This window comes from Oncorhynchus masou, chromosome 12, assembly GCF_036934945.1.
Source record: "Oncorhynchus masou masou isolate Uvic2021 chromosome 12, UVic_Omas_1.1, whole genome shotgun sequence".
Taxonomy (NCBI): domain Eukaryota; kingdom Metazoa; phylum Chordata; class Actinopteri; order Salmoniformes; family Salmonidae; genus Oncorhynchus; species Oncorhynchus masou.
In genome coordinates this window covers 13,307,571-13,330,547 of record NC_088223.1, presented here as the reverse complement: position 1 = coordinate 13,330,547, position 22,977 = coordinate 13,307,571, and the positions used below count along the sequence as shown (strand labels likewise).

The window sequence follows — 22,977 nt, the reverse complement described above, 5'->3', positions numbered from 1 at the left end:
ACACACACACACACACACACACGCACGCACGCACGCACGCACGCACGCACACACACACACAGGAGCAGCCACAGCCACACACTGACCCATTCTTTAGTGTGTGTGAGAATGGGAGTCCGTTCAGGCTCCTTTGTGTGGGTGTCTGTCAGCGGTGTTGTCTAAGTCAGGCCCCATTGTAGCCCATCACTTTTCCTTATTGACACAGGACCCTCTCTCTGCCTGTTCCCAGGCTGCAACCCACCTCCCTGGCTGTGTGCCCTTGTGTGGACGATGGACATGGATGGAGACACGCACGCCCCCCCCCACGCACACACACACACACACACACACACACACACACACGCACCCCCCCCACACACACACACACCCACACACACACACGCACCCCCCCCCCACACACACACACACACACAACCACACCCACACCCACACACACACACACACACACACACACACACACACACACACACACACACACACACACACACACACACACACACACACAACCACACCCACACACACACACACACACACACACACACACACACACACACACACACACACACACACACACACACACACACACCGACCACATAAACAAACACCCATACTTACAAAAGCAGCATAAAAACATACTAAGCTGAAGTAACTCAGTAAAACAGTAGGCTTAACGTACTAATGTAAGGGCCTCCTGGGTGGCGCAGTGGTTAAGGGCCTCCCGGGTGGCGCAGTGGTTAAGGGCGCTGGACTGCTGTGCCAGCTGTGCCACCAGAGACTCTGGGTTCACGCTCAGGCTCTGTCGTAACCGGCCGCGACCGGGAGGTCCGTGGGGTGGCGCACAATTGGCATAGCGTCGTCTGGGTTAGGAGGGTTATGCCGGTAGGGATATCCTTGTCCCATGGCACAGTGCGCGCTAACCAAGGTTGCCAGGTGCACGGTGTTTCCTCCGGCACATTGGTGTGGCTGGCTTCCGGATTGGATGAGTGGTGTGTTAAGAAGCAGTGCGGCTTGGTTGGGTTGTGTATCGGAGGACGCATGACTTTCAACCTTCGTCTCTCCCGAGCCCGTATGGGAGTTGTAGCGATGAGACAAGATAGTAGCTACTAACAATTGGATACCACGAAGTTGGGGACAAAAAGGGGGTAAAATAAAAAGAACATACTAATGTAAAGTAAATTACAGTAGGCCTAACATACTAATGTAAAGTAACTTACAGTAGGACCTAACGTAAAGTAACTTACAGTAGGCCTAACATACTAATGTAAAGTCATTTACAGTAGGCCTAACATACTAATGTAAAGTAAATTACAGTAGGCCTAACATACTAATGTAAAGTAACTTACAGTAGGACCTAACGTAAAGTAACTTACAGTAGGCCTAACATACTAATGTAAAGTCATTTACAGTAGGCCTAACATACTAATGTAAAGTAACTTACAGTAGGCCTAACATACTAATGTAATGTAATTTACAGTAGGCCTAACATACTAATGTAAAGTAACTTACAGTAGGCCTAACATACTAATGTAAAGTAACTTACAGTAGGCCTAACATACTAATGTAAAGTAACTTACAGTAGGACCTAACATACTAATGTAAAGTAACAAACAGTAGGCCTAACATACTAATGTAAAGTAACTTACAGTAGACCTAACATACTAATGTAAAGTAACTTACAGTAGGCCTAACATACTAATGTAAAGTAACTTACAGTAGGCCTAACATACTAATGTAAAGTAACTTACAGTAGGCCTAACATACTAATGTAATGTAACTTACAGTAGGCCTAACATACTAATGTAAAGTAACTTACAGTAGGCCTAACATACTAATGTAATGTAACTTACAGTAGGCCTAACATACTAATGTAAAGTAACTTACAGTAGGCCTAACATACTAATGTAAAGTAACTTACAGTAGGCCTAACATACTAATGTAAAGTAACTTACAGTAGGCCTAACATAATAATGTAAAGTAACAAACAGTAGGCCTAACATACTAATGTAAGGTAACAAACGGTAGGCCTAACATACTAATGTAAAGTAACAAACGGTAGGCCTAACATACTAATGTAAAGTAACTTACAGTAGGCCTAACATACTAATGTAAAGTAACTTACAGTAGACCTAACATACTAATGTAAAGTAACAAACGGTAGGCCTAACATACTAATGTAAAGTAACTTACAGTAGGCCTAACATACTAATGTAAAGTAACTTACAGTAGACCTAACATACTAATGTAAAGTAACTTACAGTAGGCCTAACATACTAATGTAAAGTAACTTACAGTAGGCCTAACATACTAATGTAAAGTAACTTACAGTAGACCTAACATACTAATGTAAAGTAACTTACAGTAGGCCTAACATACTAATGTAAAGTAACTTACAGTAGGCCTAACATACTAATGTAAAGTAACTTACAGTAGGCCTAACATACTAATGTAAAGTAACTTACAGTAGGCCTAACATACTAATGTAAAGTAACTTACAGTAGGCCTAACATACTAATGTAAAGTAACTTACAGTAGGCCTAACATACTAATGTAAAGTAACTTACAGTAGGCCTAACATACTAATGTAAAGTAACTTACAGTAGGCCTAACATACTAATGTAAAGTAACAAACGGTAGGCCTAACATACTAATGTAAAGTAACTTACAGTAGGCATAACATACTAATGTAAAGTCATTTACAGTAGGCCTAACATACTAATGTAAAGTAACTTACAGTAGGCCTAACATACTAATGTAAAGTTACTTACAGTAGGCCTAACATACTAATGTAAAGTCATTTACAGTAGGCCTAACATATTAATGTAATGTAACTTACAGTAGGGCTGACAAATTAATCTAATGTAATTTACAGTAGGCCTAACATACTAATGTAAAGTAAATTACAGTAGGCCTAACATACTAATGTAAAGTAACAAACAGTAGGCCTAACATACTAATGTAAAGTAACAAACAGTAGGCCTAACATACTAATGTAAAGTAACAAACAGTAGGCCTAACATACTAATGTAAAGTAACTTACAGTAGGCCTAACATACTAATGTAAAGTAACAAACAGTAGGCCTAACATACTAATGTAATGTAACTTACAGTAGGCCTAACATACTAATGTAAAGTAACTTACAGTAGGCCTAACATACTAATGTAAAGTAACTTACAGTAGGCCTAACATACTAATGTAAAGTAACTTACAGTAGGCCTAACATACTAATGTAAAGTAACAAACAGTAGGCCTAACATACTAATGTAAAGTAACTTACAGTAGGCCTAACATACTAATGTAAAGTAACTTACAGTAGGCCTAACATACTAATGTAATGTAACTTACAGTAGGGCTGACAAATTAATCTAATGTAATTTACAGTAGGCCTAACATAATAATGTAAAGTAACAAACAGTAGGCCTAACATACTAATGTAAAGTAACTTACAGTAGGCCTAACATACTAATGTAAAGTAACAAACAGTAGGCCTAACATACTAATGTAAAGTAACTTACAGTAGGCCTAACATACTAATGTAAAGTAACTTACAGTAGACCTAACATACTAATGTTATGTAACTTACAGTAGGGCTGACAAATTAATCTAATGTAATTTACAGTAGGCCTAATTGTCAAATGCAACAAAAAGGTTATTGCTGAGTTCATTGCAGAGATTCACTATTCTATATAACCACCAAACTACCTTTGAATGTTGTGTAGCACCAACTGCTATCTAAGGATACAGGATATTTAACTCCCTTTCGCGTCATGCTGACCTGTACCTGTGCCTGTGAGTGTTAGCGGTGCTGAGTCGATGGAGCCAGAGATGTGTTGACTTACAGTACCGTAACCATGGCGATCTAGCTGGGCCATCTCTTTGCTGTATGTCTATGGCTGTAACACAGGATGAGGTGAAGTGCTCCCACCTTGTGGCGAGAATAAGAATCTCATCACTGAATGTTTTATAGCCCAAACTAACCACTAGATGGCAGTATCGAGTCATATTAGATGACAGGGCGTGTTATTATTGGTTAGCGGGCTGTACCTTTATTTACACTGACTACAAAACATTAAGAACACCTTTCTAATATTGAGTTGCACCCCCCTTTTCCCTCAGAACAGCCTTAGTTCATTGGGGCATGGACCCTACAAGGTGTTGAAAGCGTTCCACACGGATGCTGGCCCATGTTGACTCCAATGGTTCCCCACAGTTGTTTGAAGTTGGCTGAATGTCCTTTGGGTGGTGGACCGTTCTTGATACATCGACGGGACTGCAGTGGAGAAGGTGGAAAGCTTCAAGTTTCTCAGCGTACACATCACTGACTAACTGAAATGGTCCACCCACACAGACAGTGTGGTGAAGAAGGCGCAACAGCGCCTCTTCAACCTCAGGAGCCTGAAGAAATTTGGCTTGTCAACTTAAACCCTCACAAACTTTTACAGATGCACACTTGAGAGCATCCCTTCAGGTTGTATCATTGCTTGGTACGGCAACTGCACTGCCCGAAACTGCAGGGCTCTCCAGAGTGTGGTGCAGTCTGCACAACGCATCACTGGTTGCAATTTACCTGCCCTCCGGGACACCTACAGCACCCAATGTCACAGGAAGGCCAAAAAGATCATCAAGGACAACAACCACCCGAGCCACTGTCTGTTCACCCAGCTGTCATCTAGAAGGCGAGGTCAGTACAGGTGCATCAAAGCTGAGACCGAGAGACTGAAAAACAGCTTCTATCTCAAGGCCATCAGACTGTTAAATAACCATCACCAGCACATAGAGGCTGGCCACTTTAATAATGGAACACTAGTCACTTTAATAATGGAACACTAGCCACTTTAATAATGGAACACTAGACACTTTAATAATGGAACACTAGTCACTTTAATAATGGAACACTAGTCACTTTAATAATGGAACACTAGTCACTTTAATAATGGAACACTAGTCACTTTAATAATGGAACACGAGTCACTTTAATAATGGAACACTAGTCACTTTAATAATGGAACACGAGTCACTTTAATAATGGAACACTAGTCACTTTAATAATGGAACACTAGTCACTTTAATAATGGAACACTAGTCACTTTAATAATGGAACACTAGTCACTTTAATAATGGAACACTAGTCACTTTAATAATGGAACACGAGTCACTTTAATAATGGAACACTAGTCACTTTAATAATGGAACACTAGTCACTTTAATAATGGAACACTAGTCACTTTAATAATGGAACACTAGTCACTTTAATAATGGAACACTAGACACTTTAAAAATGGAACACTAGACACTTATTTAGCATATTTTACATTACTCATCTCATATGTATACACTGTATTCTATTCTACTGTATCTTAGTCTATGCATTACTCATCTCATATGTATATACTGTATTCTATTCTACTGTATCTTAGTCTATGCATTACTCATCTCATATGTATATGCTGTATTCTATTCTACTGTATCTTAGTCTATGCATTACTCATCTCATATGTATATGCTGTATTCTATTCTACTGTATCTTAGTCTATGCATTACTCATCTCATATGTATATACTGTATTCTATTCTACTGTATCTTAGTCTATGCATTACTCATCTCATATGTATATACTGTATTCTATTCTACTGTATCTTAGTCTATGCATTACTCATCTCATATGTATATACTGTATTCTATTCTACTGTATCTTAGTCTATGCATTACTCATCTCATATGTATATACTGTATTCTATTCTACTGTATCTTAGTCTATGCATTACTCATCTCATATGTATATACTGTATTCTATTCTACTGTATCTTAGTCTATGCATTACTCATCTCATATGTATATACTGTATTCTATTCTACTGTATCTTAGTCTATGCATTACTCATCTCATATGTATATACTGTATTCTATTCTACTGTATCTTAGTCTATGCATTACTCATCTCATATGTATATACTGTATTCTATTCTACTGTATCTTAGTCTATGCATTACTCATCTCATATGTATATACTGTATTCTATTCTACTGTATCTTAGTCTATGCATTACTCATCTCATATGTATATACTGTATTCTATTCTACTGTATCTTAGTCTATGCATTACTCATCTCATATGTATATACTGTATTCTATTCTACTGTATCTTAGTCTATGCATTACTCATCTCATATGTATATACTGTATTCTATTCTACTGTATCTTAGTCTATGCATTACTCATCTCATATGTATATACTGTATTCTATTCTACTGTATCTTAGTCTATGCATTACTCATCTCATATGTATATACTGTATTCTATTCTACTGTATCTTAGTCTATGCATTACTCATCTCATATGTATATACTGTATTCTATTCTACTGTATCTTAGTCTATGCATTACTCATCTCATATGTATATACTGTATTCTATTCTACTGTATCTTAGTCTATGCATTACTCATCTCATATGTATATACTGTATTCTATTCTACTGTATCTTAGTCTATGCATTACTCATCTCATATGTATATACTGTATTCTATTCTACTGTATCTTAGTCTATGCATTACTCATCTCATATGTATATACTGTATTCTATTCTACTGTATCTTAGTCTATGCATTACTCATCTCATATGTATATACTGTATTCTATTCTACTGTATCTTAGTCTATGCATTACTCATCTCATATGTATATACTGTATTCTATTCTACTGTATCTTAGTCTATGCATTACTCATCTCATATGTATATACTGTATTCTATTCTACTGTATCTTAGTCTATGCATTACTCATCTCATATGTATATACTGTATTCTATTCTACTGTATCTTAGTCTATGCATTACTCATCTCATATGTATATACTGTATTCTATTCTACTGTATCTTAGTCTATGCATTACTCATCTCATATGTATATACTGTATTCTATTCTACTGTATCTTAGTCTATGCATTACTCATCTCATATGTATATACTGTATTCTATTCTACTGTATCTTAGTCTATGCATTACTCATCTCATATGTATATACTGTATTCTATTCTACTGTATCTTAGTCTATGCATTACTCATCTCATATGTATATACTGTATTCTATTCTACTGTATCTTAGTCTATGCATTACTCATCTCATATGTATATACTGTATTCTATTCTACTGTATCTTAGTCTATGCATTACTCATCTCATATGTATATGCTGTATTCTATTCTACTGTATCTTAGTCTATGCATTACTCATCTCATATGTATATATCTGTATTCTATTCTACTGTATCTTAGTCTATGCATTACTCATCTCATATGTATATACTGTATTCTATTCTACTGTATCTTAGTCTATGCATTACTCATCTCATATGTATATACTGTATTCTATTCTACTGTATCTTAGTCTATGCATTACTCATCTCATATGTATATACTGTATTCTATTCTACTGTATCTTAGTCTATGCATTACTCATCTCATATGTATATACTGTATTCTATTCTACTGTATCTTAGTCTATGCATTACTCATCTCATATGTATATACTGTATTCTATTCTACTGTATCTTAGTCTATGCATTACTCATCTCATATGTATATACTGTATTCTATTCTACTGTATCTTAGTCTATGCATTACTCATCTCATATGTATATACTGTATTCTATTCTACTGTATCTTAGTCTATGCATTACTCATCTCATATGTATATACTGTATTCTATTCTACTGTATCTTAGTCTATGCATTACTCATCTCATATGTATATACTGTATTCTATTCTACTGTATCTTAGTCTATGCATTACTCATCTCATATGTATATACTGTATTCTATTCTACTGTATCTTAGTCTATGCATTACTCATCTCATATGTATATACTGTATTCTATTCTACTGTATCTTAGTCTATGCATTACTCATCTCATATGTATATACTGTATTCTATTCTACTGTATCTTAGTCTATGCATTACTCATCTCATATGTATATACTGTATTCTATTCTACTGTATCTTAGTCTATGCATTACTCATCTCATATGTATATACTGTATTCTATTCTACTGTATCTTAGTCTATGCATTACTCATCTCATATGTATATACTGTATTCTATTCTACTGTATCTTAGTCTATGCATTACTCATCTCATATGTATATACTGTATTCTATTCTACTGTATCTTAGTCTATGCATTACTCATCTCATATGTATATACTGTATTCTATTCTACTGTATCTTAGTCTATGCATTACTCATCTCATATGTATATACTGTATTCTATTCTACTGTATCTTAGTCTATGCATTACTCATCTCATATGTATATACTGTATTCTATTCTACTGTATCTTAGTCTATGCATTACTCATCTCATATGTATATACTGTATTCTATTCTACTGTATCTTAGTCTATGCATTACTCATCTCATATGTATATACTGTATTCTATTCTACTGTATCTTAGTCTATGCATTACTCATCTCATATGTATATACTGTATTCTATTCTACTGTATCTTAGTCTATGCATTACTCATCTCATATGTATATACTGTATTCTATTCTACTGTATCTTAGTCTATGCATTACTCATCTCATATGTATATATATTCTATTCTACTGTATCTTAGTCTATGCATTACTCATCTCATATGTATATGCTGTATTCTATTCTACTGTATCTTAGTCTATGCATTACTCATCTCATATGTATATGCTGTATTCTATTCTACTGTATCTTAGTCTATGCATTACTCATCTCATATGTATATGCTGTATTCTATTCTACTGTATCTTAGTCTATGCATTACTCATCTCATATGTATATACTGTATTCTATTCTACTGTATCTTAGTCTATGCATTACTCATCTCATATGTATATACTGTATTCTATTCTACTGTATCTTAGTCTATGCATTACTCATCTCATATGTATATACTGTATTCTATTCTACTGTATCTTAGTCTATGCATTACTCATCTCATATGTATATACTGTATTCTATTCTACTGTATCTTAGTCTATGCATTACTCATCTCATATGTATATACTGTATTCTATTCTACTGTATCTTAGTCTATGCATTACTCATCTCATATGTATATACTGTATTCTATTCTACTGTATCTTAGTCTATGCATTACTCATCTCATATGTATATACTGTATTCTATTCTACTGTATCTTAGTCTATGCATTACTCATCTCATATGTATATACTGTATTCTATTCTACTGTATCTTAGTCTATGCATTACTCATCTCATATGTATATACTGTATTCTATTCTACTGTATCTTAGTCTATGCATTACTCATCTCATATGTATATACTGTATTCTATTCTACTGTATCTTAGTCTATGCATTACTCATCTCATATGTATATACTGTATTCTATTCTACTGTATCTTAGTCTATGCATTACTCATCTCATATGTATATACTGTATTCTATTCTACTGTATCTTAGTCTATGCATTACTCATCTCATATGTATATACTGTATTCTATTCTACTGTATCTTAGTCTATGCATTACTCATCTCATATGTATATACTGTATTCTATTCTACTGTATCTTAGTCTATGCATTACTCATCTCATATGTATATACTGTATTCTATTCTACTGTATCTTAGTCTATGCATTACTCATCTCATATGTATATACTGTATTCTATTCTACTGTATCTTAGTCTATGCATTACTCATCTCATATGTATATACTGTATTCTATTCTACTGTATCTTAGTCTATGCATTACTCATCTCATATGTATATACTGTATTCTATTCTACTGTATCTTAGTCTATGCATTACTCATCTCATATGTATATACTGTATTCTATTCTACTGTATCTTAGTCTATGCATTACTCATCTCATATGTATATACTGTATTCTATTCTACTGTATCTTAGTCTATGCATTACTCATCTCATATGTATATACTGTATTCTATTCTACTGTATCTTAGTCTATGCATTACTCATCTCATATGTATATACTGTATTCTATTCTACTGTATCTTAGTCTATGCATTACTCATCTCATATGTATATACTGTATTCTATTCTACTGTATCTTAGTCTATGCATTACTCATCTCATATGTATATACTGTATTCTATTCTACTGTATCTTAGTCTATGCATTACTCATCTCATATGTATATACTGTATTCTATTCTACTGTATCTTAGTCTATGCATTACTCATCTCATATGTATATACTGTATTCTATTCTACTGTATCTTAGTCTATGCATTACTCATCTCATATGTATATACTGTATTCTATTCTACTGTATCTTAGTCTATGCATTACTCATCTCATATGTATATACTGTATTCTATTCTACTGTATCTTAGTCTATGCATTACTCATCTCATATGTATATACTGTATTCTATTCTACTGTATCTTAGTCTATGCATTACTCATCTCATATGTATATACTGTATTCTATTCTACTGTATCTTAGTCTATGCATTACTCATCTCATATGTATATACTGTATTCTATTCTACTGTATCTTAGTCTATGCATTACTCATCTCATATGTATATACTGTATTCTATTCTACTGTATCTTAGTCTATGCATTACTCATCTCATATGTATATACTGTATTCTATTCTACTGTATCTTAGTCTATGCATTACTCATCTCATATGTATATACTGTATTCTATTCTACTGTATCTTAGTCTATGCATTACTCATCTCATATGTATATACTGTATTCTATTCTACTGTATCTTAGTCTATGCATTACTCATCTCATATGTATATACTGTATTCTATTCTACTGTATCTTAGTCTATGCATTACTCATCTCATATGTATATACTGTATTCTATTCTACTGTATCTTAGTCTATGCATTACTCATCTCATATGTATATACTGTATTCTATTCTACTGTATCTAAGTCTATGCATTACTCATCTCATATGTATATACTGTATTCTATTCTACTGTATCTTAGTCTATGCATTACTCATCTCATATGTATATACTGTATTCTATTCTACTGTATCTTAGTCTATGCATTACTCATCTCATATGTATATACTGTATTCTATTCTACTGTATCTTAGTCTATGCATTACTCATCTCATATGTATATGCTGTATTCTATTCTACTGTATCTTAGTCTATGCATTACTCATCTCATATGTATATACTGTATTCTATTCTACTGTATCTTAGTCTATGCATTACTCATCTCATATGTATATACTGTATTCTATTCTACTGTATCTTAGTCTATGCATTACTCATCTCATATGTATATACTGTATTCTATTCTACTGTATCTTAGTCTATGCATTACTCATCTCATATGTATATACTGTATTCTATTCTACTGTATCTTAGTCTATGCATTACTCATCTCATATGTATATACTGTATTCTATTCTACTGTATCTTAGTCTATGCATTACTCATCTCATATGTATATACTGTATTCTATTCTACTGTATCTTAGTCTATGCATTACTCATCTCATATGTATATACTGTATTCTATTCTACTGTATCTTAGTCTATGCATTACTCATCTCATATGTATATACTGTATTCTATTCTACTGTATCTTAGTCTATGCATTACTCATCTCATATGTATATACTGTATTCTATTCTACTGTATCTTAGTCTATGCATTACTCATCTCATATGTATATACTGTATTCTATTCTACTGTATCTTAGTCTATGCATTACTCATCTCATATGTATATACTGTATTCTATTCTACTGTATCTTAGTCTATGCATTACTCATCTCATATGTATATGCTGTATTCTATTCTACTGTATCTTAGTCTATGCATTACTCATCTCATATGTATATACTGTATTTTAGTCTGTGCCGCTCCAACATTTCTTGTCCAAATATTTATATATATTCTTAATATCCTGATTTTACTTTAGATGTGTGTGTATTGCTGTGTATTGCTGTGTATTGTTAAATATTACTGCATTGTTGGGGCTACAAACACGAGCATTTCGCTACACCAGCAATAACATCTGCTAAACATGTGTATGTAACCAAATCAAATTTGATTTGATGTATACTGAGTATTAACACAGCGTGAGTTACAGTTCATATAAGGAAATCAGTCAATTGACATAAGTTCATTAGGCCCTAATCTATGGATTTCACATGACTGGGAATACAGATAAGCATCTGTTGGTCACAGATACCTTAAAAAAAGTAGGGGTGTGATCAGAAACCCAGTCAGTATCTGGTGTGATCACCACTTGTCTCATGCAGCGCGACACATCTCCTTTACATAGAGTTGATCATGCTGTTGATTGTGGCTTGTGGAATGTTGTCCCACTCCTCTTCAATGGCTGTGCAAAGTTGGATATTGGCTGAATATTGGCGGCAACTGGAACACGCTGTCATACACATCGATCCAGAGCATCCCAAACAGGCTCAATGTGTGACATGTCTGGTGAGTATGCAGACCATGGAAGAACTTGTACATTTTCAGCTTCCAGGAATTGTGTACAGAATTGTGTTATCCTGCTGAAACATGAGGTGATGGTGGCGGATGAATGGCACGACAACGGCCCTCAGGATCTCATCACGGTATCTCTGTGAATTCAAATTGCCATTGCTAAATGCAGTTGTGTTCATTGTCTGTAGCTTATGTCTGCCCATACCGTAACCCCACCGCCACCATGGATCACTCTGTTCACAACGTTGACATTAGCAAACCGCTTGCCTACACGACGCCGTACACGTGGCCTGCAGTTGAGGCTGGTTAGACGTACTGCAAAATTCTCTAAAACAACATTGGAGGTGGCTTATGGTAGAGAAATTAACATTAAATTATCTGGCAACTGCTCTAGTGGACGTTGCTGCAGTCAGCATGCCAATTGCACGCTCCCTCAAAACCTGAGACATCTGAGGCATTATGCTGTGTGACAAAACGGCATATTTTAGACTGGCCTTTTATTGTCCACAGCACAAGGTGTACTTTTGTAATGATCATGCTGTTTAATCAGCTTCTTGATATACCACACCTGTCAGGTGGAAGGATTATTTTGGCAAAGGAGAAATACTCACGAACAGAGATATAAACACATTTGTGCACAAAATTTGAGAGAAATCTGCTTTTTGTGCATATGGAACATTTCTGGGATCTTTTATTTCAGTTATGAAACATGGGACCAACACATGTTGCATTTATATTTTTGGTCAGTGTATCATGACTGTAGGTTATAGTGAACCACAGCTGTTCTTTCCCCATGTAAACACAGCATAGACAAGGACTGAGTAATAGCTGTTCTTTCTCCATGTAAATACAGCATAGATAAGGACTGAGTAATAGCTGCTCTTTCCCCATGTAAACACAGCATAGATAAGGACTGAGTAATAGCTGCTCTTTCCCCATGTAAACACAGCATAGATAAGGACTGAGTAATAGCTGCTCTTTCCCCATGTAAACACAGCATAGATAAGGACTGAGTAATAGCTGTTCTTTCCCCATGTAAACACAGCATAGATAAGGACTGAGTAATAGCTGCTCTTTCCCCATGTAAACACAGCATAGATAAGGACTGAGTAATAGCTGCTCTTTCCCCATGTAAACACAGCATAGATAAGGACTGAGTAATAGCTGCTCTTTCCCCATGTAAACACAGCATAGATAAGGACTGAGTAATAGCTGTTCTTTCTCCATGTAAACACAGCATAGATAAGGACTGAGTAATAGCTGTTCTTTCTCCATGTAAACACAGCGTAGATAAGGACTGAGTAATAGCTGCTCTTTCCCCATGTAAACACAGCATAGATAAGGACTGAGTAATAGCTGTTCTTTCTCCATGTAAACACAGCGTAGATAAGGACTGAGTAATAGCTGTTCTTTCTCCATGTAAACACAGCGTAGATAAGGACTGTGTAATAGCTGTTCTTTCCCCATGTAAACACGGCATAGATAAGGACTGAGTAATAGCTGTTCTTTCCCCATGTAAACACAGCATAGATAAGGACTGAGTAATAGCTGTTCTTTCTCCATGTAAACACAGCGTAGATAAGGACTGAGTAATAGCTGTTCTTTCTCCATGTAAACACAGCGTAGATAAGGACTGTGTAATAGCTGTTCTTTCCCCATGTAAACACGGCATAGATAAGGACTGAGTAATAGCTGTTCTTTCCCCATGTAAACACAGCGTAGATAAGGACTGAGTAATAGCTGTTCTTTCCCCATGTAAACACAGCATAGATAAGGACTGAGTAATAGCTGTTCTTTCCCCATGTAAACACAGCATAGATAAGGACTGAGTAATAGCTGTTCTTTCCCCATGTAAACACGGCATAGATAAGGACTGAGTAATAGCTGTTCTTTCCCCATGTAAACACAGCATAGATAAGGACTGAGTAATAGCTGTTCTTTCCCCATGTAAACACAGCATAGATAAGGACTGAGTAATAGCTGTTCTTTCCCCATGTAAACACAGCATTGTTAAGGAGTAATCAGAAATGGGTAAAGAATAGAACGCAAAATGATTAAAAATAATCTGAAATAAATTAACCACAGATCAAGTTTAAGCGTTTTATTTTGAATATGTAGTATAGAGGAACAGTAGTACAATTGAAACAGAAAAAGGAGAATGTAATTCAATTTTGAAAACCTTGAAAAAAAATGTAAAAAGAGTAACCTGACTTGTTTTGTGTTCAGGGTGGAGCCCAGGAAAGGCCCATTGGTTTTGCATCGCTGTAGTTTGAAAAGAGAGTTGAAAAATACACCATTTAAAACATCTTTTAAAAAATACAGCCCAAGAAAAAAAAAACTGTTTCTGTAGTAGTGTTTTACTTGATTTGTCCATTACAGTACAGCATAATAACATCTAAAACAATAAGTCATCTTGAGATCATCCGTTGTACAGTAAAACAGAAACAGTTTGATGGACGAGCACAGGTGTGATCAGATAGAGTGGAAGGTTAGGGACGTGTTCATTAGGGCACACCGTAACAACACATTTTGCAATGGAAAATTAAAACATTTAAAAAAAAAAATGTATTGGACAAGTACAGTGCCTTCTGAAGGCAACCCAGTATGACACAACACAAGGCCAAGATTTTAAAACAAGCCAACTGCAGCTGAGTGTGTTCCATTAAGTAAAATAAACTAGCTAAATCTTATTTTTTTTTCATATATAAAATCCCTCCCAGTGATTTGAAGGTAAATCATATTGTATGAACATGGATGAGGATATCTCTATAGGAGCTTTCTTTAAAATACATTTGCATTTGGAGTACAGGGAAATCAAACATTTCTGTATAATTATAGAACTTTGATATATCCACTGCCTTTGGACAAACTGCTGTTCCTAGGTTTTTACCTGCAAACAATCCATATTTCTTATCAAATACGTGTTTAATTAAATAAAAAAGGAAAATAAAATGCATTATAAAAGGACAAATAAAACTATATATACATTTAGGGTAAAGTGAATTATTATTTTTTTATCTGACAATTACATACACAAGCAGGTCTCTACATACTGTAGAGATTACCTGGCTATCTCAACAATAATTAATAAACAATTTGGTTGGACAAATAGATAGAAATTAACAGTCTTGATTGCATTTCGGAGCCAATATAATAATATTAAATAACAAAACATCTAAGAAAAAGAGGAAAACAGTTCCATTCAAGACCCACTTTGGGGAAGCAAGAAAAGACATTGAAAAACAAAATGATTTTCATGAACGCAAAATAGTAGTAAGTGCATGTCTGTTACGCATCATAGATCTTTAGTTTGTATTGAACAAAGTGTTTTCCTACCTGGCAGACAAAATAAAGATACTTCTATCAAATTAAATAAACTGATTGTAAAAATTATAACTTTTCAAAATGGAGTTTCGCTTTCAGACTTCATATATCTGCACTCTTTAAAATACTACCAAATAATATATATATATTTTTTTGTTTGAGCTATAATATATCACTACTTGATATAAACCATGTATATATATATATATATATATATATATATATATATATATATATATAAAGGTATCTTTTTAACTTAGGTCCCTACATCATGTTTACAAGTTCTGCAGGTAGTTCTACAAAATGGTATGTGAGCGAGCGTGTGTGTGTGTGTGTGTGTGTGTGTGTGTGTGTGTGAGAGAGAGTGTGCATTAAATACAAAAAGACAATGGCAAAGCATTCCTGATAGGCGCCGTAGCACAACAGTGTTCTATAGAGAGCTGATTAATATATATAACTGAGTCATTTCAGACTGTATGATTATAAACATCATATACAGCTGTAGGTCCAGTATCTCGCAACATAAACATTACAGCACCAAACATTTTCGTCATTTGGCAAAATTCAAGCTTTAAGTGAATGTCAAAATGCTTTATAAAGTGTTACTGTGGTGCTGTGATTTGTATAAAGCTAATAACATTTCCCCTTGTACTAAATATTTTTCATTTTTTTTTTTTTATCTGCTCGACTTTTGTTTCTCTCAGTAGTTTTTTGTCTCCTGATAAATCTTGCTGTGCTTTCTGCTTGGCACAATAGCACAGCCCACTTAACTTAAACTCATAAATATGGCTGTGATAAAATAGTCACAAAACAGATTTTTTTGGTTCCAAGATTTGTGCAGGGAATAGATAGAATAGTAAATCATAATGTTCAGGTTATCTAAACATCAAATCTTCCTGTCGGCAAATAATGCCCTTTCTTTCACGGCCTTCGTTCTACAAAACATGCACCGAGCAACATAGTTACAGATCTGACAGAAAGTACAGTCACAAACTGAAACTCATTGATAGCAGTTTACAAAACAGAAAAAAAATATAGAATTGAATAAGACCATAAAAACTTCTTTCATAAATTAAATAATATTTCTTAAGATTTGGTCTATTGCAACTAAAGACGCTGTACACCCCCCCCCCCCTCCAAAACAAAATCACCATAAACCTGATTTCAATATTTCATTTCTCTCTTTCTCTAGTGAGCACTAGGCCCAGAGTTACACATAGAATATCTGTACATCTTGGAGTCCCGCTCTACCAAAGCTTCTCTCTTTGTCTCATACACTAAACCGTGTAAGTAACCTCGAGGTTTGATAGCACTTTGGAGTTGTTGATTGTTTACCAGCTTTATTTCATAAAAAAAAAAAATCTTTAACTACCAGTGTCAACCTCCAAGTTGGATTGGTCGTTGTCGTTAGGCTCCTCCCCCTCCTCAGCCATGTCCTCGTCAGGCTCCTCCCCCTCAAAGTCATCATCCTCGCGGACGAACACCTCCAGGGACTCCAGGCCCTCCTGCGTGGACTGGTGGGATTCAGCACAGTCCACACACACACCGTAGCGCCGTGAACCGTGCCGGATCCCCACGCTGGCTGCCAGCATGAAGATCTTCTTGCACACCATGCACTTGTACTTTTTGTCCTTCTTGTGCACCTGTAGGGAGGGAGAGGGGAACGAGAGAGAGGGACAAGGGTTAATGCAGCGTTCATGTGCTGTCAGAATTATTGGAAACTTGGAACTGAGAAACTACTAGAAAGATCCTGGAATCATAAATACAAAAGTTGAAAAGCATAAATTAAGGCTGAAATATGACACTTCCCAAATCCAGCTAAAGTCATGGGAGAGACTTCTACAGAGAGGAAGGGTGGAGGACAGAGTGATGGAGGACAGAGTGATGGAGGACAGAGTGATGGAGGACAGAGTGATGGAGGACAGAGTGATGGAGGACAGAGTGATGGAGGACAGAGTGATGGAGGACAGAGTTATGGAGTACAGAGTGATAATGTTTTGAAGAGGGAGGTTGGGGTGCCTCTGTGTGATAATGTTTTGAAGAGGGAGGTGGGGGTGTCTCTGTGTGATAATGTTTTGAAGAGGGAGGTGGGGGTGTCTCTGTGTGATAATGTTTTGAGGAGGGAGGTGGGGGTGCCTCTGTGTGATAATGTTTTGAAGAGGGAGGTGGGGGTGTCTCTGTGTGATAATGTTTTGAAGAGGGAGGTGGGGGTGTCTCTGTGTGATAATATTTTGAAGAGGGAGGTGGGGGTGTCTCTGTGTGATAATGTTTTGAGGAGGGAGGTGGGGGTGCCTCTGTGTGATAATGTTTTGAAGAGGGAGGTGGGGGTGTCTCTGTGTGATAATGTTTTGAAGAGGGAGGTGGGGGTGTCTCTGTGTGATAATGTTTTGAGGAGGGAGGTGGGGGTGCCTCTGTGTGATAATGTTTTGAAGAGGGAGGTTGGGGTGCCTCTGTGTGATAATGTTTTGAAGAGGGAGGTGGGGGTGTCTCTGTGTGATAATATTTTGAAGAGGGAGGTGGGGGTGTCTCTGTGTGATAATGTTTTGAGGAGGGAGGTGGGGGTGCCTCTGTGTGATAATGTTTTGAAGAGGGAGGTGGGGGTGTCTCTGTGTGATAATGTTTTGAAGAGGGAGGTTGGGGTGCCTCTGTGTGATAATGTTTTGAAGAGGGAGGTGGGGGTGTCTCTGTGTGATAATGTTTTGAGGAGAGAGGTGGGGGTGCCTCTGTGTGATAATGTTTTGAAGAGGGAGGTGGGGGTGTCTCTGTGTGATAATGTTTTGAAGAGGGAGGTGGGGGTGTCTCTGTGTGATAATGTTTTGAAGAGGGAGGTTGGGGTGCCTCTGTGTGATAATGTTTTGAAGAGGGAGGTGGGGGTGTCTCTGTGTGATAATGTTTTGAGGAGGGAGGTGGGGGTGCCTCTGTGTGATAATGTTTTGAAGAGGGAGGTGGGGGTGTCTCTGTGTGATAATGTTTTGAAGAGGGAGGTGGGGGTGTCTCTGTGTGATAATGTTTTGAGGAGGGAGGTGGGGGTGCCTCTGTGTGATAATGTTTTGAAGAGGGAGGTGGGGGTGTCTCTGTGTGATAATGTTTTGAAGAGGGAGGTGGGGGTGTCTCTGTGTGATAATGTTTTGAAGAGGGAGGTTGGGGTGCCTCTGTGTGATAATGTTTTGAAGAGGGAGGTGGGGGTGTCTCTGTGTGATAATGTTTTGAAGAGGGAGGTGGGGGTGTCTCTGTGTGATAATGTTTTGAAGAGGGAGGTTGGGGTGCCTCTGTGTGATAATGTTTTTCCTAAGTTTGGGGATTTATCAATTTTTTAACTCTCAAAATTACAATTATTCATAGAGAAACAACGAAATGGGATGTTCTGAGTCCATGTCAATGCTGAAATCATATCAGAAGATCATTTTTTAGGGTGTAATACCCCTTTAATTGAGCATTTTGCGACAGAGGAATGTGCTTGTCTAGTTGTTATGCTGCATATGTCAAGCCCACCAGATTGATATAAACAACCATGATTACGACAGATATGCTTACGTTGCAGTTAACATTTAATTGAGAAGGTTTTGGGGGAATGTCTTTCTGTCTACCCACAAGACAGTTATCATGATCTAAACTGGCTATACAAACTGAATGATAGACAGACAAGCACGCACGCCACACAGACAGACCAGCGATATTGCTGAAAATGTATTGGCAGGTATGTTAGGTTTGGATAACTAGGGGTGGGATAATGTTGATGTGGATTTGATAGCAGCCGGGAGCTTAATTATTTTTTATTTAACCTTTATTTAACTAGGCAAGTCAGTTAAGAACAAATTCTTATTTACAAATGATAGCCTACCCCGGCCAAACCTGGAAAACGCTGGGCCAATTGTGTGCCGCCCTATGGGTCTCCCAATCAGGGCCGGATGTGATTCAGCCTGGATTCGAACCAGGGAATGAACAGTTCGGGTAGGTTCTCACCAGGGAATGAACAGTTAGGGTAGGTTCTAAACAGGGAATGAACAGTTCGGGTAGGTTCTAACCAGGAAACGAACAGTTTGGGTAGGTTTTAACCAGGGAATGAACAGTTCGGGTAGGTTCTAACCAGGGAATGATCAGTTCGGGTAGGGTCTAACCAGGGAATGAACAGTTCGGGTAGGTTCTAAGCAGGGAATGAACAGTTCGGGTAGGTTCTAAGCAGGGAATGAACAGTTCGGGTAGGTTCTAGCCAGGGAATGAACAGTTCGGGTAGGTTCTAGCCAGGGAATGAACAGTTCGGGTAGGTTCTAAGCAGGGAATTAACAGTTCGGGTAGGTTCTAACCAGGGAATGATCAGTTCGGGTAGGTTCTAAGCAGGGAATGAACAGTTCGGGTAGGTTCTAAGCAGGGAATTAACAGTTAGGGTAGGTTCTAACCAGGGAATTAACAGTTAGGGTAGGTTCTAACCAGGGAATGGGCAGTTCCCGTAGGTTCTAACCAGGGAATGAACAGTTCGGGTAGGTTCTAACCAGGGAATGAACAGTTCGGGTAGGTTCTAACCAGGGAATGAACAGTTCGGGTAGGTTCTAACCAGGGAATGAACAGTTCGGGTAGGTTCTAACCAGGGAATGAACAGTTCGGGTAGGTTCTAACCAGGGAATGAACAGTTCGGGTAGGTTCTAACCAGGGAATGAACAGTTCGGGTAGGTTCTAACCAGGGAATGAACAGTTCGGGTAGGTTCTAACCAGGGAATGAACAGTTCGGGTAGGTTCTAACCAGGGAATGAACAGTTCGGGTAGGTTCTAACCAGGGAATGAACAGTTCGGGTAGGTTCTAACCAGGGAATGAACAGTTCGGGTAGGTTCTAACCAGGGAATGAACAGTTCGGGTAGGGTCTTACCAGGGAATGTCTCTTGACGTGCTCTCTGCGGGTGAACAGCTTGCCACAGAGATCACAGCTGAAGGAGCGGACGCCGGAGTGAATGATGAGGTGCCTCTTTAGTGTTCTCCGGTGCTTGGCGATGTAGTTACAGTGGGGACACTTGAGCTTATTCAGGGCCGTGTCGGACGACTCGCCTGAGAGAAACACACCAGGTTGCTTTCTAAACAGTTGATCAAATCCACATTGACACAGATAATGGAAGAGCAGACTTGGGGGCAGTCATTTGTAGAGCCGCCCCAGTCTCTGGCGGTAGAACCCCTTGGTTCTTCACTTCCCAATTAAAGAGAGGAGTTGTGGGATGAGGGGTCATGTGTGTGGTGGTGGTGGGACGAGGGGTCGTGTGTGTGGTGGTGGTGGGATGAGGGGTTGTGTGTGTGGTGGTGGGATGAGGGGTCGTTGGGTGTGGTGGTATGAGGGGTCATGTGTGTGGTGGTGGTAGGATGAGGGGTCATGTGTGTGGTGGTGGTAGGATGAGGGGTCATGTGTGTGGTGGTGGTAGGATGAGGGGTCGTGGGTGTGGTGGTGGGATGAGGGGTCGTTGGGTGTGGTGGTGGTGGGATGAGGGGTCATGTGTGTGGTGGAGGGATGAGGGGTCGTTGGGTGTGGTGGTATGAGGGGTCATGTGTGTGGTGGTGGTAGGATGAGGGGTCGTGGGTGTGGTGGTGGGATGAGGGGTCGTGTGTGTGGTGGTGGGATGAGCGGTCATGTGTGGTGGTGGTGAAATGAGGGGTCGTTGGGTGTGGTGGTGGTGGGATGAGGGGTCATGTGTGTGGTGGTAGGATGAGGGGTCGTTGGGTGTGGTGGTGGTGGGATGAGGGGTCATGTGTGTGGTGGTGGTGGGATGAGGGGTCATGTGAGTGGTGGTGGTGGGATGAGGGGTCGTGTGTGTGGTGGTGGGATGAGGGGTCATGTGTGTGGTGGTGGGATGAGGGGTCATGTGTGTGTGGTGGTGCGAAGAGGGATCATGTGTGGTGGTAGGATGAGGGGTCATGTGTGTGTGGTGGGATGAGGGGTCATGTATGTGGTGGTGGGATGAGGGGTCATGTATGTGGTGGTGGGATGAGGGGTCATGTATGTGGTGGTGGGATGAGGGGTCGTGTGAGTGGTGGTGGTGGGATGAGGGGTCATGTGAGTGGTGGTGTTGGGATGAGGGGTCATGTGTGTGTGGTGGTGCGAAGAGGGATCATGTGTGGTGGTAGGATGAGGGGTCATGTGTGTGTGGTGGGATGAGGGGTCATGTATGTGGTGGTGGGATGAGGGGTCATGTATGTGGTGGTGGGATGAGGGGTCATGTATGTGGTGGTGGGATGAGGGGTCGTGTGAGTGGTGGGATGAGGGGTCATGTGAGTGGTGGTGTTGGGATGAGGGATCATGTGAGTGGTGGTGGTGGGATGAGGGGTCATGTGAGTGGTGGTGTTGGGATGAGGGGTCATGTGAGTGGTGGTGGTGGGATGAGGGTTCATGTGTGGTGGTGGTGGGATGAGGGGTTGTGTGTGGTGGTGGTGGGATGAGGGGTCGTGTGTGGTGATGGTGGGATGAGGGGTCGTGTGTGGTGGTGGTGGTGGGATGAGGGGTCATGTGTGGTTGAATCCTCAGTGAAAGGATATCATGTTTACTATGGTGTTTATGGGAAGGAAAAACACTCGGTTAAATACTAAACTGTCGTGTTGTCATGGCTACACTACTGTCTTGGGAGTAACAAAATAAGTATAATTTGATTTCTCTACCAAAAACTAGTTTTACCATTAACCCACTGATCTAAAATATCCCAGATGTGTAGTTAGGAAAGAATGTGTTAGAAAATGCTGTACCTCAGCTGCTATTAAGAGAAATCAACACATTTCTGTTAAAGTCTAGTACAGCCTCCATAACCAATTTACACCATTGTGAAGAAAGATGTTTGACAAATCTAGTATGTGAGAAATGTGCAGTGATGTCGTAACACCCACTAACCACCTAAGGGACAAGTGTAGATATGACTGTAGTCAAACTATTGATTTGGCTGGCTAGGCTCACATCACAGACAGCTGCATGATAGGGTCCTGCCTTTGTCTTTGTTTGAGTCAAGACGCCCTAAACAAAAGAGTTGTCAAGCAGGCCAGGTTGCCAGGGGGCTGAGGAAAAACAGGTCACCTGTGTGCTGTGTTCAACTGGCTAATGTGCTATTCGCAACACCATATTGGAGGATATCTGCGTAAGTCATTTATCTCCTATCCAGAACAACCTACAATACCGGAAGTATTCACATCTTTGATCATCATCACATTAACCAACCACCGAATTAGGTTAATGACATAAGGTGTGAAAACA

The 22,977-nt window shown here is 38.4% G+C and overlaps 1 protein-coding gene across 1 annotated transcript in view; it reads right to left on the bottom strand.

Moving 5' to 3' along the window:
- Positions 1–14,525: 14,525 nt before the first annotated feature.
- The window catches only part of LOC135549572 (zinc finger and BTB domain-containing protein 10-like), a 29,613-nt gene continuing 21,161 nt past the window's right edge, over positions 14,526–22,977 (bottom strand). Inside the window, exons 4-5 of the mRNA XM_064979651.1 lie at positions 20,626–20,801; positions 14,526–17,406 (exon numbers count right to left, since the gene is read on the bottom strand). Of these exons, the coding sequence (XP_064835723.1) occupies positions 17,128–17,406; positions 20,626–20,801 (455 nt within the window). The 3' untranslated portion in view covers positions 14,526–17,127. The remainder of the gene's footprint in view (positions 17,407–20,625; positions 20,802–22,977) is intronic.